The sequence below is a fragment of the Crocuta crocuta genome, unplaced genomic scaffold (assembly GCF_008692635.1).
Source record: "Crocuta crocuta isolate KB4526 unplaced genomic scaffold, BGI_CrCroc_1.0 scaffold306, whole genome shotgun sequence".
Taxonomy (NCBI): domain Eukaryota; kingdom Metazoa; phylum Chordata; class Mammalia; order Carnivora; family Hyaenidae; genus Crocuta; species Crocuta crocuta.
In genome coordinates, this window is record NW_027529630.1 from 1,482,158 (window position 1) to 1,496,997 (window position 14,840).

Below are 14,840 nucleotides of genomic sequence, written 5' to 3' on the forward strand. Positions count from 1 at the left end.
TGACAAAGCCGTTCCTGTTCACAATCCAGCCCAACTAAGCCCCCCAGGCCACTCTCCCTGCAGCAGCATCAGACAGTCAACCCTCAGTCCCCGAGGCAGCCAATCCAGAAGGATGACCAGAGAGTGATTCCCAGTCCCTTCCTGCTGCCCTACACACTGGAGAACTGACTTGTCACATCGGCTGAATCAGATTGTCTGTGGAGGGAGAAGTCTGCACATCGCTCTCTGGCATCAAACTGAACGAACGTGTATGATCTGAGAGCCTCGGTTGGCTGCTTGGGTCTGTTTGTCTCTGGTTATAGATTCCTCACCCCTCTCCACCCCATGGAGGCTCCAGGGTTGACCGTGTGAACAGAAGACTTGTGGGGTCAGCAATTACTAGCTCTTTGGTTCCACAGGGGGTAGGCTAATGACTCAAGCTAAAGCAGAACTGCTGTCTGGTAGACCAAAGGAAGAACTTTCCAGTGGTCTAGGTCAGGAAGCGAGAGACCGATATACTGGGGAGGAGCACCAGATCACTGACATGCTCACCTCTGGCCCCCACCTCTGCATATGGGTCTGCGGTTTGGAAGGAACAGGTTGGCTCCAAGGCAGAGGTATGGGAGCAATAACCCCCAAGGTAAAGGCTAATTGGAAGTCAAGCTAATGAGCCTTCCTTCTGCTCTGGGAGCCACCTGCTTGAAGCCCTGCCCCCACCAGGCACCCCGGCACCAGTAGGGCACCAGGGTGGATGGGAGGGGAGGGGGACTCACTTACAACCAAAACTGGGGGTCAAAGTTTGAGCCACCTCCACCCTGTTCCCACCATTGCTCCTAGCCACTCCCAGGCATGGCTCCTTAGCAGGAACAAAAAGAAGGGACACTAAGGGATGACCAGGGAGATGGAAAGCTTCATTGGTGGACTCCTTGTGAGGCTGCAAAAGAATGAGCTGCCTAGATTAGTGGAGACTTGGGTGCTGTCACAGGAGATGTGGTTTAAGAGGGCTTCCTAGGGACCTGCTTTTACCCTAATCTTCCCTGAGGACTGAGTGCCCAAGGGGTCCTGGAAGAAACTGGGCTATGGACAGTGAGGAAACCAGGCGGTGGGGTCGGAAGCCAGGCTGTGGATATGGGGCCAACAAGGAGTGGTCAAATCCAACAAAGAAACCTCCATGCAAGCAGGGAAGAAGCAAAGCTGAGAGTGCTGAAAAAGTCAGACTGCAGGGTGGAAGGAACCAGGTGGTGGAGATGGAAAGACTTGAGACAGAGGTTGCAAAAGAAATTAGGCTGCGGACATGAAAACAGCAAGCTCTGGGCACGACAGAAGAAAGGCCGTGGGGAAAGCCAGGTTGCAAGTATGGAAGGCAGCAGGCTGAGGCAATGGAAAGCAGGCTGACGGCTTGGAAGAAGTTGAGCTGTGGGTGTCAGGGAAGGAGAACTGGAAGCAAGGGATAGAGGAGTTGACAGTGGAAGGAACAGGCTTGTGGGTGTTCCAGTCAGGGCGTGGAGAGAATTGTGGGAATCAAGGAATTCAAACCAGGCTGTGGCTCCCTGAAAATTCGAAGAAACAATCCTCAGGTCTTTACTTCCTCAGGCTCTGGTGTGTGCGGCGTGTGCATGGCATGTGTGTGACCAGAATGTGGCTGAGACAAGAAGATTGAGGGGGAGCTCTGGGGGTGAGGGGTACATCAGATAACGCAGGACTTCGTTTCTAATCAAAGAGCTCATGTTTCCAGCATCTGAGGTATGAGGTCACTGGAAAAGAATAAAATTCACCCCCTGATGCTCAAAGATCTCTACTGGAGCCAAGACCGTTCTAGAATGTGCCTTTCCCAGGTGCTTCAAGGTCCTTAACCATGGGAGATGGCCAGGACAAGGCCTGGGTATTCACATATCCCGAATTGCTGGGTGTTGTCCCAGTTTCAAATATTCTGTTCTGTTCTTCCATAAAATAGCAAATACCAGATTTACCAACACCTCAGTAGCCAAACCACACCCTCCTGGGTCAGGAGTCAGGGCAGAGGTGGCTGCCATTTGGAGAGCAGCACTGAACAGCCCAGCTGCTGAGTCCCTCATTCCTGTGCTTCAAGGAATAAAGAGCTTGAGCTCTGCTGCTGCTACCTAGAGATCGCCTTAGGCAAGTCACTCGAAGCCGGTTTTCTTTCTTGCCTGTGAAATGGGGATAATACCCCTCCTCCACAGGACACAAGTGAGATGACGTGTCCCAGTACATGGAGGGCTGGGCACCAAACCTGTCTCAATAAACATTAGATCTTTTTCCTTTCTCTAGTTCTCGTGCCATCTCCCCTCCATGCTAAGGGCTCAGCAGCTGCTTTTCCAAGTGCCTCAGCCACCCTCCTTCCTCTCTGCCCACACTGGTCTTGCTCTGCTCCAAGGGGCTAAGTACCATCATTAGGAGGGCATCAGGGAAATAACATCCCAGAAGCAAGGGAGACTGAGGAGGGGTGAACAGGCCCAGAAGTAATCATAGAGGGAGGCAAAAGAGAGAAGAGGAGGCTTTGTCTACAAGGGTCTGTAGGAGCCCACGCTGCATTAGTAGAGGTATAATGTGCAAAGAGAGGGAGGTGAGGGTCCTGGTCTATCTGCTCTGCTCCATGACAGCTAGGCCTGTCCAGTGTCCTCAGGAGAGGCAAGGGATAGGAAGGGCTGGAATCACTGGTGGGGACAGTTGTGGGAGATCAGGCTAGACTCCTAGACTTGGAAATACATTTCTGCTGCCCGTTACTATAGGGCATCTATGCTCTGTGGCCCCTGAGGAATGGCTGGGACCCGGAGGGACATCACAAGTGGCAGATTCTCAGCTGAACTTGAGCAAGGGCTTTCTCCCAGCAGAACTATCCCTCTAGGGATAGGGCAGTCCCAGGAGAGGAGCGGATAAGCTCCCTCTCCCAGAGGTGTGCATATAAGGGTTGGCAACCAGCCAGGGAGGCTGGACAGGAACTCCTACCACAGATGGGAATACACCACAAGCCTATTTAATCCCACCCCAGCACTTTAGGATCAGGGCAGTAGTGTGAGCACTCTGATAGCCTCGAAACTTTCTCCAGGGGTGGCAGGAGATGAGGGTCAGAGCTCTGATTCAAACCTACGGGCCTCTGATACTGACTCCAAGCCTCCACATCGAGTCCTTTGGAAAACTGTAAAGCTTCACACTGATGGGGGCTCTACATTCTTGGGGAAAGGGCTCTGGGGCAGGGTTGCGGGTGAAGGACAGGAGCCTAGGACACAAGCCCAAGTGTGGGAGCCAGTGATGATTGGCAAGGGGGCAGGGAGCCATGCCTGAAGATAGCGAGGAGCTCTGGCTGTGTCCCCAGGTTCCCAACAGGCTCTCTTGGCCCCCAGGTGGTGTAAGGCAGCTAGCAGTTGGCCCACAGCTACTCACGGTCTCAGGGGCCCCGCTCCACGGCCTCTGGCTCTGTTTGATAGAGGATCAGGGTTATGGAAGAAGGAAGTCCAGGTCCAGAGCCAGGACAGTGCGTGTGGTGGTGCGTGGTAGGATGTGGCAGGTATGTGCAGAAGATATTGGGGACAGGGTGCCCAGATCTGGGATACCACCTGGCATGTGGACAGAGTGGGCATGGAGGAGGTGCAACCTGTGAAGTGACAAGATGTGCACGGGCCACGACTGGGGGCTGTCACCACGTAGCATGTTCTTGTGGGTGCCGTGACAAGGCACAGGCGCGGGGGAGACAGCATGAGCCTTATGTGATGGCATCCATGTACTAGAGCCTAGTGGGGCTACAGAGCACAGAAGAGTGGCCATCTACAGCAGAAGGCTCCTGAGAGTCTACAGCTCTCCCTCACCACTGTGCCACGCCAGGAGCCCGTGATGGGGATGCTCCCACTGGCAGACACTGGCAAATGTTTGTGAGTGGATGTGTGAGCACACCTGCGTGCAGATGCTCGTTGCAGGGCAGGACCTCCTGGGGTCACTTACCCGGATCTCCTTGTAGAGTCGCAGGCAGCTGCTGTTGAGGATGAAGTATCGATCATGAAAGCCGCCTGAGGGCAGGCCCAGGCCCAGGAGGCTGCGGTCCTCACGGAACTTCATCATGCCATGCTTGGTGTCGCCCACATGGCTGGCTGGGGGAAGACTGGAGTGGGCATGGGTGGCACCAGCCCCTTGCCCATGGATACAGACACCCAGGGGAGCATCCCAGGATGAAGGAAACTGCCCCAAACACCAAAGAGGCCTGCTCACGTGGCAACTTCTGCCTGAGCCTCTCCTGTGCAGGCTCCAGACGGAGGGACCCACTGACCTGCCCAGCCCAGCAGGCGCCACCCACCCAGGTACGCCACCTACCCAGGTACAGCAGCATGGCCTCCATGGACTGGTGCTTCTTCACCACCAGGTAGCTGTCCATGCCCAGCCCGTGCAGGATGGGCAGCACCTTCTCCGCAAAGTGCAGGGGGCGCTCTGGGGAGGGGTCACACCCGCTGTTACCGAGGGACTGAGGGCTGGCACCCCCACATATCACCTACATGTCCACAGGTATCATTCCCACCACCGACTAGCACCATAACACGCCACCATCACGACTACCCTTTCCACACCTGAGCTGCAGGTTTGACACAACTGGCTGGGACCCAAGCTGCTCCAACCTAAGCCAGTGATCTTTCCCATGTCCTCGTCAGGGAAAACACCGCCCAGCAAGCCATTCAAGCCAGAAACACAGCTTCCTCCCCCTCCTCCCACCATATGCCAAATCTCTTTACTTCTGTCATTGTTGCCACGCTGGCCCACGTTACCGTTTCTCCTTGATCTGATACTGTGGCCTTCCGGGTGGTCTCCTGCATGTGCTCTCATTCCCCTCCTCACCTCTCCCTACCCAGCAGCAAGCAGCAACCTCTCCAAACTCCCAGTCACTAACCCTTTGATGGCCCTGCATTGTTGTCACACCCGGTGGCCGCCTCAGCCTCTATCTTTAGTCCTACTCCGTGACACAGCCCCCTCACTGCCCTTATGTCTAGCTCCTCGAGAGGGTGATGTCCATGGCCACCACAGAGCCTCTGCCTGTGCCGCTCCCACTGCCTGAACACACTTCTCCCCCTTCACCAAGTAACTTCTACTCTTCACCTCCTAGTGCAGGGACTCCGTAGCCAGAAACCCTATTACAAGCTCTAGTGGCCACTCAAAGCAGTTATCACAGCTTAGTTGTATGTTTATTGCTGCGGCTACGGGATTAATGTCTATTCCATACCAAACAAACCCCCATGAAGTGAGGGGAATTGTGTGTTCAACACTTACCAAATAACAGTAAAACAAATGAACAGATACACCCTCATTGTCCACTGCCATTAAGACCATCCTTCATCCTAAAATGCCTTTATCACCCTTTTCACCACCAAGGCTCACTCACAACACCATCACAACCACCCTTATAAACACCACCCTACCCCACCCCGCCCGACCCCTCTTGCATGGCCATCACCACCTACTGCCCCCTTCACCGCCAATCCCATTATCAAATTCAGCATCACCACCCGTGCAAGAACACCATTCTCACTGAACCCGAGAATGCACTGTCATAATTGACACCATCAACCTCCTTCTCATCAGCTGCATTATAGCCATCACCTCAACTCCCACCAGCACGCTGCCACCACCATCACGGAGATGACAGTATGAAAGCAGTGTCTATCATCCAAGACTCCCTTGACCACTGTCACCATACTGTGGGACAGGGGAGGACAGACCAGGGCTGCAGCCCAGACAAGCGCAGGCCATGCCATACCCTGCATAAATCCTGGTGGCTGCCTACCTGCCTCCTCCCTCTCATTGACCTCAAAGCAGGTCCAGTAGTCCCTCTCTCTGATGCCCACATTCCTGCGATCCAGGATCTCCAGGGTGAGCTCCTCAGCTGTCATGGATGCTGGGATCTGCAGTGGCCAAGGAGGAAGAGGTCAGCCTACCTGTCCCCGCCCCTGCTCTCCCACAACCTTGCTGTGATCCAGGGGCTGAGCCCACCCTTTGGGTCCTGGGATGCTAGAAGGGTGTCTCTAAGTGGTCCTGATAACCACTGTGTGGGGAGGAGGTCCTGGCACCAGCCAGACACAGGTTCCAAACAAGTCCTCTCCCTGGGATGGAAGCCCTGCTCTCCTGGTCAACTGAGCCTGTGCCAGGCCCAACCTGACTTCTCCAGTCCTTTGGCTTCTAGGTCCCTAGCTCCCACCTTGATGTGCTGTTCGGTTTCCGCCTTCTTCTCCTCCAGGTACACTGTGCAGATGAAGTCACCGGCATGCTATGAGAAGATAGGGCTCAGCTAGAGGCCTGGGAAGTGGCTGTAGGCAGCTATCCTGAGCACCCTACCCCAGGCCCTGTCTCTCACCTGGGTCCCACTGGCAGTGCCAGCCACACGCATCTTCACAATGGCAGTGATCTCCTCCCGCTGCTTCCTCAGCTCTTCCTCATCCACCTGGGAGGGGAAAAGACACAGGGACAGATGACCATTGCCACCCAAGAGGCCCAGCCCTGCCCTCCACTGCCCACCGGCTGGGGACGCACGCTAAACACCACCACATAGTGGCTGATGAGGTCTTCTACCACACGGCCAGCCTTGTAGTCCTGCCCATCTGTCTGGAAGAGCGTGGGTCCAAACACAATGGCCAGGTTGTGCGTGTTCATCTGGTTTGTGTCTGAGAAGCACTGGACACTGAACAGGGCAAGACAGAAGCCTTGAGTGAGAAGTCCAGTCCAGAACTTCCCTACTTCACCTTCCCCATTCTAGGCAGGTCCACGACTGGCTCCTGGAAGGAGGCCAGGGGATGTCCTTGTCAGAGTGAACCACCAGTTAAGGGGAAGTAGGAATAGTCTTTCTGGCCATGTCTGAGGTCCTAGGGAGGAACAGAGCTGGGAAGCTGGGGGATCTGGCCAAGGTCCCCCAGGTCCTAGCTGAAACCTCCTCTAATCTCCCACCCTGCAGGAAGTAAGCTGGGAGACAAAGGGTCCAAGATCAGGTCCCAGGCCTACCCGGTTCTGTGGGGAAGGCAGCCAGGATAGAGCAGAAGAATGCTTTTCCACCCCCTCCCCCCAGAGCCATACAATAATAATGTTCCTCACCAGTACAGGTGACTGATAAGGGCCTTCACTGTGGCTCGGTTGACTGGAGGCAGACGTGCCAGGAGTTCTTGGTACCTGGAGACCTTCTCCTCCTCGTCCTCAATCTCTGGGTGGGGGGAGATAGATCAGGTCAGGAAGCCTGCTATAACCACCTCCCCTGTCCCACGCCTCTGGCTGCTCTGTCTCTCATCCTAGGTGGCAGCACTTCCTAGTTCTGTATAGAGTGACAACAGAAAGAAAAGCAGAGGGAGGCCAGCGCTTATCCCCTGGGGCATGCCTCCTCCAAGTGCATGGATTAAAGAGGAGGGGAGGGAATCCTGAGAGCACCACTAGCCTGGGTCTCAGGGTGGGCAAGGACTACAGGACCCACCTGAGGCCTCCAGCCAGGCCAGGCGTTGGGCACGAGTGAAGAGCCCATCCGGCAGGTCTCGCAGGAAGCGCTTGAGTGCTGAGGAGACATCGTCCACATGCTGCTCGCCCTCCTTGAGGCGTACGGACCGAGCGTCCTGCCGAAGACTCTCCAGCAGCCGCTGAGTCTTTGATGTCTGCCCACACTTGCGGTAGATGCCCTCAGAAGTCAGGCCTGGAGATGGGTGGTACTGAGCCGGGGGCGGGGCCTCTCAGCTAAGGTCAGAGGGATCCTGGGAAGGCGGGGTTTCGCCGTAGGGGGGAAGGGGAGGGGCAAGGAGTCCCCTGGGCGGGGCCTGCATTATAGAGGCGGGGCTTACCACACTGCGTGATGTAGTCAATACAGCGGTAGACGATCACTGGGATGTCTGAGTCTCCGAGCTGCTGCTCCGACAGCGTGTCCCCGGAGCTGGCTGCTGCTTTCTGGATGGCCCCCAGCCAGCCTGTGAAGTCCAGCCGCCGCTCCCCCTGGATGTACAGCGTCCTGGGTGGGGGGGTAGTCAGTCACTTGGGAGCCTACCCCTGCCCTACCCCTCCCAAGCCTGTCAGACTGCAGCAGGCTTCTCAGAGGCCCTCAGGGAGGCCAGGGCTCACCTCCTTCGCTCCACCAGCACCAGCACCTGGTTCTCGCTGTCCCCTTGGACGGCTGTGGAGGGGCCAGTCGAGGTAAGGCCCTGTTCATGGTACCCAACCGACTCCCTCCTGAGGCTCTCTGGGCACATACATCCCTGGGACCCCCCCGCCAATACATGGAGTCACTGAGATATACCCCAAGGGCAGGAGAGGACATAAGAACCCAGGATAGGGTGCCCTGGAAGTTGGGGGCCCAGGCCTAGGTCCACGCACAAAGCTCCTGCAGTTTCCGAAGTTGTAGCGGCTCTTCACAGGGCCCCTCTGGGAAGACAGCACGGAGCTCAGAGCCAGTGAGGGAGAACCAGCCCTCCTGGGCCCGCTGTAGGCTCAGGCCAGCTTTGTAGGGTAGGCGCCCAAGCCGCTCAAAATCCCGGGCCAGCAGATCTTCAGCCAGGGGAGGTGTGAACGCCTGGTGGAGAGGCCAGAGGAAAGGGGAGGTAGCCAAAGTGACAGCATCCAACAGCCAACAGGAATGCCTGGCTCCACCCCCACATCCCACCCCCACCCCCTGAGCCAGGTTCTTTCGCTTGTAGGCATACACCCATTTCCCACCTTGCTGCCTCTTCTCTTCCCCAGAGCAGAACCTAGCACAGTAAATGAACTCAGGTATCATGCCCCACTTCATACACACTCATATGTGCCCTCCTCAGGAAAACGTTCCAAGACACCTTCAGGGATGTCCCTTTTCTGTCCTCTACTGCAGCACTGACCACAGTATTCTTGCTGTCTGGGCCTCAGCTGTCTCCCCCAGCAACAAAGAACTCTTGAACAGCCAGGACCAAGACTGGTTCATCTGGGTCCCCGGAGCTCAGAGGACTAATCATCAGGAGGCTCACAGATGACTAATCAATGACCACATAAATAAGAGTTACGGGACCCCAGAAGGCAACCTGGCTCTAGTCCGCAGGACACAGCTCTGCAGCCTCCCTGCCTCTGCTCCTGAACAAGATGCGTACACTCCCTGGCTTCAGCACTATCTATCCTAAGATGGCTGTTACTCATTATTAAACATGTACTGAGCACCTATGGAGTACAAGGCGCACAGCCCTTCTTCCACATAGTTGAGACAGGTCTAGGGGGCTGCAGATTATGTCAGGCCCTTGGCCCAAGAAGCCTGCCCTATGTCTGCTCCTTCCATTCATGAGGCAGGGGAGATGGGGTACATGGGATCAGCTGGGAGGTCCCACCCCAGCCCCTGTCAGACTTCTCACACCTGCCCACTAACTCAGGCCCACCTTAGCAATGCACTTGACCCACTCACGAGCCAGCTCTGCACTCTCCAGACCGAACAGGTACAGCCGCTCTCCCTCCGTGTACACCTCAAAGGTGTGCTCAAAGCTGCAGATACACAGGTCAGGATTCAGGCCCGCTCAACCCAGCCATGACCCACCCAGCCCAGCCTTGCCTCCAGGAAAGCCCTAGACTGGGACCTTGGGAGACCTGGCTCAGCCCTTGTAGAGCCCTAGTTTGCTGTGTGACCCTGGGAAGGTTCTGCCCCTCTCTGGGCCTGTTTCCCTGTCTCCTCAATGGGGGCTTGGACCTTACAGCAATAAGAGTCTGTGATTCCGCCCCAGGAATACTCACCCATGGGTGTCAGGAGGGGGCACTGCCAGGCACACAATCTCACTGGCCCGAATCTCGCCATTGGGGGTCACTGCTCGCTCATTCTCATAGTAGCTCAGGACCCCGTCGCTAAGGACACACCAGCGTCGGCTGAACTCTGGGAAGAAGTTGGGCAGGGGAGCCATGAGGGAGCCCCTGCCCTCCCCTGAAAACCACCTCTGTATCCTCCCTGGGCCCCCGCTCCCACCTGGCTCATGTCCTCTTCATTCTAACTCACAAGCTTCCCCCAATTCCATCCTCCTCCCAGTGGGCTGCCGCCCCAGCCTAGCCCACACTTCTCCCCGGGACCACTGCAGTGACTTCTTCATTGGCTCCTAGACTCATTTCTTCCTAATTCAAAAGTGATCTAGCTAAAACCAGACTCCGTCCTTCCCATGCCCCCCTTATTCTATCTACCTCGGACTGGCATTCAAGGCCCTGCTGGGTCTGCCCTTACCCACCTCTCCAACCACTCCTGGGCATATACCTCACCCTCCCTACTCTTGTTCACCTTGTTCCCTCCATCCACACCCTCCATCCTTTAAGAACAGCCCATATGTCAGAGGAAGCTTCCGTCCCCACCCCATGCTCCCACCCTCCCCTGGCAGTGATACACATTGTTTTATGTTTCATCCTATAATGGCACTGAGGAAACTGACAAGATCCCATAAAAGAACAGAAATGGGGATCTGGACCAGGAAAGGCAGGAGAAAGAACAGAATGTCAAGGTCATGCAGGCTTATATAGTTCATAGCACTGAGCTCACATTGGCTCAGAGCTTCCTGGCACCCAGGGCAAAAAGAATGACTCAAGAAGTTACATAAATGACATTATCAGGCAGAAGGAGGTAGACTAGGGGCAATGCCCCAAGGGGCAGTGAGGTAGTGAACAGCACAGAGTTCCAAAGAAATCTCTCTGGGTATTAGAGGGTGTCACGGAGGGGTGCTGAGAGCAATGGTCTCCATAATGTTCCCACAGCAGACACTGTCTCTTGTCCTATCTGCGAGAATATGCCATCTGCCCTCCAAGGGCAGTGTGTCCCAGAGCCTGCCCTCGAAGCTCGGCCCCTCCAGGAGCAGCAGCCCTGCCTCAGTCGCTCTTCATCCTGTGTTATCTGTCAAGTGCCCACTGTGCTAGGAGCTGTTCTATGTGCTGGGGCTACAGTGGTGGCCGAGAGGAGCTTACATTCTAGTGTGGCACAGAGAATCAATGGATACACAGACAAATTAACATCAGATAAGTGAGTGGGATGAAGTTAGGGTAAAAGTAAATAGGGCATGCTAATTTGGATAAAATAGTTAAGGATGAAGTCTCTAAGGAGTAACTTTTTTTTAATGTTTATTTGGGGGGGGGAGAGCATGTGGGAGAGCAGGGGAGGGTCAGGGAAAGAGGGAAACAGGATCCAAAGTGGGCCCCATGCTGACAGCAGAGAGCCCAATATGGGGCTCAAACACATGAACTGTGAGACCATGACCTGAGCCAAAGATGGACGCTTAACTGACTGAGCCACCCTGGCCCCCTCCCTAAGCAGTAACCTTTAAATAGAGACCCAACTCGGGGCACCTGGGTGGCTTAGTCAGTTAAGTGTCTGACTTTGGCTTAGGTCATGATCTCACAGTTGGCGAGTCCTGGCCCCTCATTGGGGTCACTGCTGTCAGTGTGCAGCCCCTGCTTTGGAACCTCTGTCTCTCTCTCTCTCTGCCCCTTCCACTCTCGAGCTCTTTCTCTCTCAAAAATAAACATTGAAAAATTAAAAATAAAATAAAGTAAACAGAGACCTGATTGAAGTGAGGGAATGATCATGCAGATATTTTGGGGAAAATCATTAGGGGCAGGGGGCAGAGCAAATGCGAAGGCCCTGGTGGAAGTGAATATACATGTTTGAGAAATAGCAAAGAGGCCTGTAAAGCTGGAGCAGAGTGAGTTGAGGGAGAGGGGTCAGAAGTCACAGGGTGGGAGGGTTGACTTGCAGGTCCTTCTGGGATATGGGGAGCACTGCGGGCTATACTCAGAGCTGGGGAGCAAACAGAAGGCAGAGATGACAAAGGCAGGGAGCTCTGAGCTTTGCTCTGTCTGGCTCCAAATACCAGAGGCCTAGCACTCAGCAAGTGCTGAATCAAGGCTTTTTAGCCTGAAGGAACTCCAGCAGTGACTTGCTCCACAGTGCCATGCCCCACTCCCACCCCTACTGGCCCATTTATTAAGCATCTACTATGTACCAGAGACTACAGCCTGGAAGCCCTCTAGGATGACTCTGCCCGAGTATACTTGGCACCCTCTTGTGTCCACCGGCGCAGCCAGCCCTGGCTTCTCTGGCCCTGCCACCATGTCAGAGTGCCATGGCAAGAACAGGGTCTGGCTGAGCACCCACCTTCCCGGGCACGGCGGTCCTGCAGCAGCTTGCCGGCAGAGGCGGTCTTGTAGAGGAAGCCACTGTGGCTCACAGTTGGCAAGACAACTGAGTAGTGCTTTTCCAGGGGCTTCACTGAATCCAGCCGAGGTACCTCTTTAGGGAAAGTGTTGAGGGGAATGTATGGTGAGGAATGGCTGCTCATGCTTGCCATCCAAGGGTGTTCCCCCCTGCCCCCGCCTGGGTTGAGCACCCGAGCTTACATCCAAGTCACCAGCCTTCTGACTATCACCCTCAGGCCCTCAGTGCCACATCCAGGGCTTTGCCCGAGTCATTCTCCACCTCTTCCCACATGTGCAAATTCCACCCTAGTTGCAAGGCCCAGCTCCAGCACCTCCCCTGCCAGGAAGCCCCCCGAGTCCCCAGCCCAGCCTACCCCACTCTCTCTGTTGAGGCACAGGGCTAGCATACTAGAATGAGGGGTCTTGGCAAACTCACTAACAATCCCCAGAAGGAGGCTCGCCCCAGACACTGCAAAGCCTAAGGAAGCAGCCTGGCTCCAGCCCTGCTCCCAGAGGCCGCAGAGCCCCAGCCAGCTGGGTGGTCTCCTGGGCCCCCCTGGACACCTGGGCTTGCTCCAGCCCAGCACACCCCACCCACCCCTGGCCCTGAGCCAAGCTCTGGCCGCTGAGCTCCACCCGCAGTCCTGGGATATGGCCCCAGAGGCCAGCCCTGGGCCACGACCAGCACTGCTCACCCCCACCATCCCCTCCTCACACACCCGGAGAGCGATAGCCAAATGGGCCCCAACCCCAGTCTGTGACAGGGCCCCACCCAGACAAAGCAGCAGACAGGGCTGCCATTGTGGGCCACTCGCACATAGAGAAATGCAACCCCCACGTAGCAACTCAAGATACTCTGCACACACACAAACCCCAAAGCCCATGATACTCCCAGGTGTGACGAAACAACAGACGTGCGGCAGCTCAGAGATGCACAGACACTGGCACACAGAAGGCCCTGCTGTGGGGCCACAAATCCAGAAAGAGATGCAGAGACAGATACAAAGGGACACACATACGAAGGAGAAGCCAGATGCACAAATGTACACTGACATGATGCAAACCCAAACATACCCCAAATTATACACTGTTGTAGGGCCCCTCAGGGAGCTGCCATCGCAGCCCAGGTGGTATACATATCTAACCTCACAGTGTGATACACCGCTTCTGGCAACCCCCACCTAGCACCCCTTCCAAAGGGCCAGGCCGTGGCCGCAGGGAGGCCCCATCTCCTGAGGTGGATGGTCCCATCAGCCACTCACCCGTGGTCCGGTTGTTCCGTAGGAATTCCATCTGCAGTGCCTGGCCTGCCTGCTCTGCAAGAGCCAGGGGCGTGGGAGCCTCGGGGTCCCCTGAGAAGCAGTTGACCCCCGCCCCACAGCCCAGGAGAGCTTGGGTCTCAGCCAGGTCTGTGGTAGTGACTGCAGCACACAGAGCCTGGGAGGAGGGGAGAAGAGGGTAGGGTTAGCCTAAGTCAGAGTGGGGGGCTGGTCGGAGAGGGGGCATGGGGGAAGAGAGGAAGTGGAAGGAGTCACCCAAGTCTGAGGGCCTATCCTCAGGTTGAAAGAGAAAAGAGGCAGGAAGAAGATAGAGAGGAGAGAGGGAGGAAGAGAAAGGCCAAGGGGTGAAGAGGGTGGGTACAGGCTGCCCCGCAGAGGCTGGGGATCCCAGCGGCCCAGGGTTCACCTCTGCTGGCAGCCCCTGGGATCCAGTCAGCCGCCAAGCTTGTTCTCTAGAGGATCTCAAGCTCCCTCTGCCTTGTGGAAGGACAGAGGGGGGTGCTTTGTAGCTAATTCCTCCCACATTTGAATTCCTCACTGCCTGCCCAGCCCTCCCAACCAATGGGAGTTGCTGCCCCTCCTAGCTGGCGGGCTAGACTGGGCTGGGCTGGGCTGGGGGCTGGACGCCTGGGTTCCTGGGAGGTGGAAGTCTGGCTCCCACTGGGCTTCTAGCTGGACTGAGCCTGCCTGGGTGGGGCTGCTTGGGGGAGGGGGTGAAGGCCAATCAGAGGTCACAAGTGGCATCCCCCTGCCTCGGAGCAGGCTACCTCCCACTCGGGCTGAGCCAGACCAGGGCCCAGGGCTTGGCTTCCAGCCTGTCAGGGCCTGGGGCCCATGTGGGGCCTCATCTTGACTGGGATATGGATGGGGGTGGGTCAGAGCAGCCAGCTGTTTTTCATGAGCCTGACAGGAAATAGCATCCCCATCAAGTTCACTCCTTTTGGCAGGATTCACAAGGAGCAGGACGGTTCGGAAGACAGAGGAATCAAGAGGGGCGGGAGGCAGACAGATGCTGGGGATGTGGCCTTGGCCCAAGGGTCAGGCCTGACTCCTCCTTGCTTTGCTCCAACTCTCCCTGTGGCTTAGGCAGAGCCCTTCGGCCCTCCAGGCCTCAGTTTCCCCATATACCAGCTCATCACTCTGAGCTGATGCAAAAGACGAGCTGAGACACAGAGAGCAATGAGGGGAGCAGAAAGAAAGTGGGTGGTCTCAAGGAGCCCTAGAGGCCCAGTGCCCTGACCTTGTCCAGTTCCTCCTGGTTGCCAAAGAGTGGGTGATAGCGGCGGTACTTGCCCTCGCGGTATTTGGCTTCCAGGTGGTGCCGCCGGGCACTGGGGCTGCTGCTGGGCTGCAGAGCCTCACTGGGGGGCACATTGGCTGCCCAGAAGCGGTTCCCAGGGCCATTGCCCAGCTGTAAGAAGAGCTGTGGGTGTGGGTAAGAGGTTA

At 56.3% G+C, this 14,840-nt stretch overlaps 1 protein-coding gene across 8 annotated transcripts in view; it reads right to left on the reverse strand.

The window, feature by feature from the left end:
• Nucleotides 1-14,840, reverse strand: part of ARAP1 (ArfGAP with RhoGAP domain, ankyrin repeat and PH domain 1) — a 66,696-nt gene that overhangs the window by 3,679 nt on the left and 48,177 nt on the right. For 5 of the 8 annotated variants that reach the window (XM_077762238.1, XM_077762234.1, XM_077762237.1 and 2 more), the window contains 17 exons: nucleotides 14,635-14,817; nucleotides 13,377-13,551; nucleotides 12,074-12,208; nucleotides 9,685-9,820; nucleotides 9,336-9,438; nucleotides 8,314-8,509; nucleotides 8,062-8,113; nucleotides 7,788-7,951; nucleotides 7,430-7,642; nucleotides 7,060-7,165; nucleotides 6,505-6,652; nucleotides 6,329-6,415; nucleotides 6,173-6,241; nucleotides 5,762-5,879; nucleotides 4,303-4,416; nucleotides 3,937-4,082; nucleotides 3,382-3,414 (listed from right to left, as the gene is read on the reverse strand). In XM_077762238.1, coding sequence (XP_077618364.1) covers nucleotides 3,382-3,414; nucleotides 3,937-4,082; nucleotides 4,303-4,416; nucleotides 5,762-5,879; nucleotides 6,173-6,241; nucleotides 6,329-6,415; nucleotides 6,505-6,652; nucleotides 7,060-7,165; nucleotides 7,430-7,642; nucleotides 7,788-7,951; nucleotides 8,062-8,113; nucleotides 8,314-8,509; nucleotides 9,336-9,438; nucleotides 9,685-9,820; nucleotides 12,074-12,208; nucleotides 13,377-13,551; nucleotides 14,635-14,817 — 2,178 coding nt within the window. The remainder of the gene's footprint in view (nucleotides 1-3,381; nucleotides 3,415-3,936; nucleotides 4,083-4,302; nucleotides 4,417-5,761; nucleotides 5,880-6,172; nucleotides 6,242-6,328; nucleotides 6,416-6,504; nucleotides 6,653-7,059; nucleotides 7,166-7,429; nucleotides 7,643-7,787; nucleotides 7,952-8,061; nucleotides 8,114-8,313; nucleotides 8,510-9,335; nucleotides 9,439-9,684; nucleotides 9,821-12,073; nucleotides 12,209-13,376; nucleotides 13,552-14,634; nucleotides 14,818-14,840) is intronic. The other 3 variants (XM_077762240.1, XM_077762239.1, XM_077762241.1) reach the window with 1 other exon arrangement.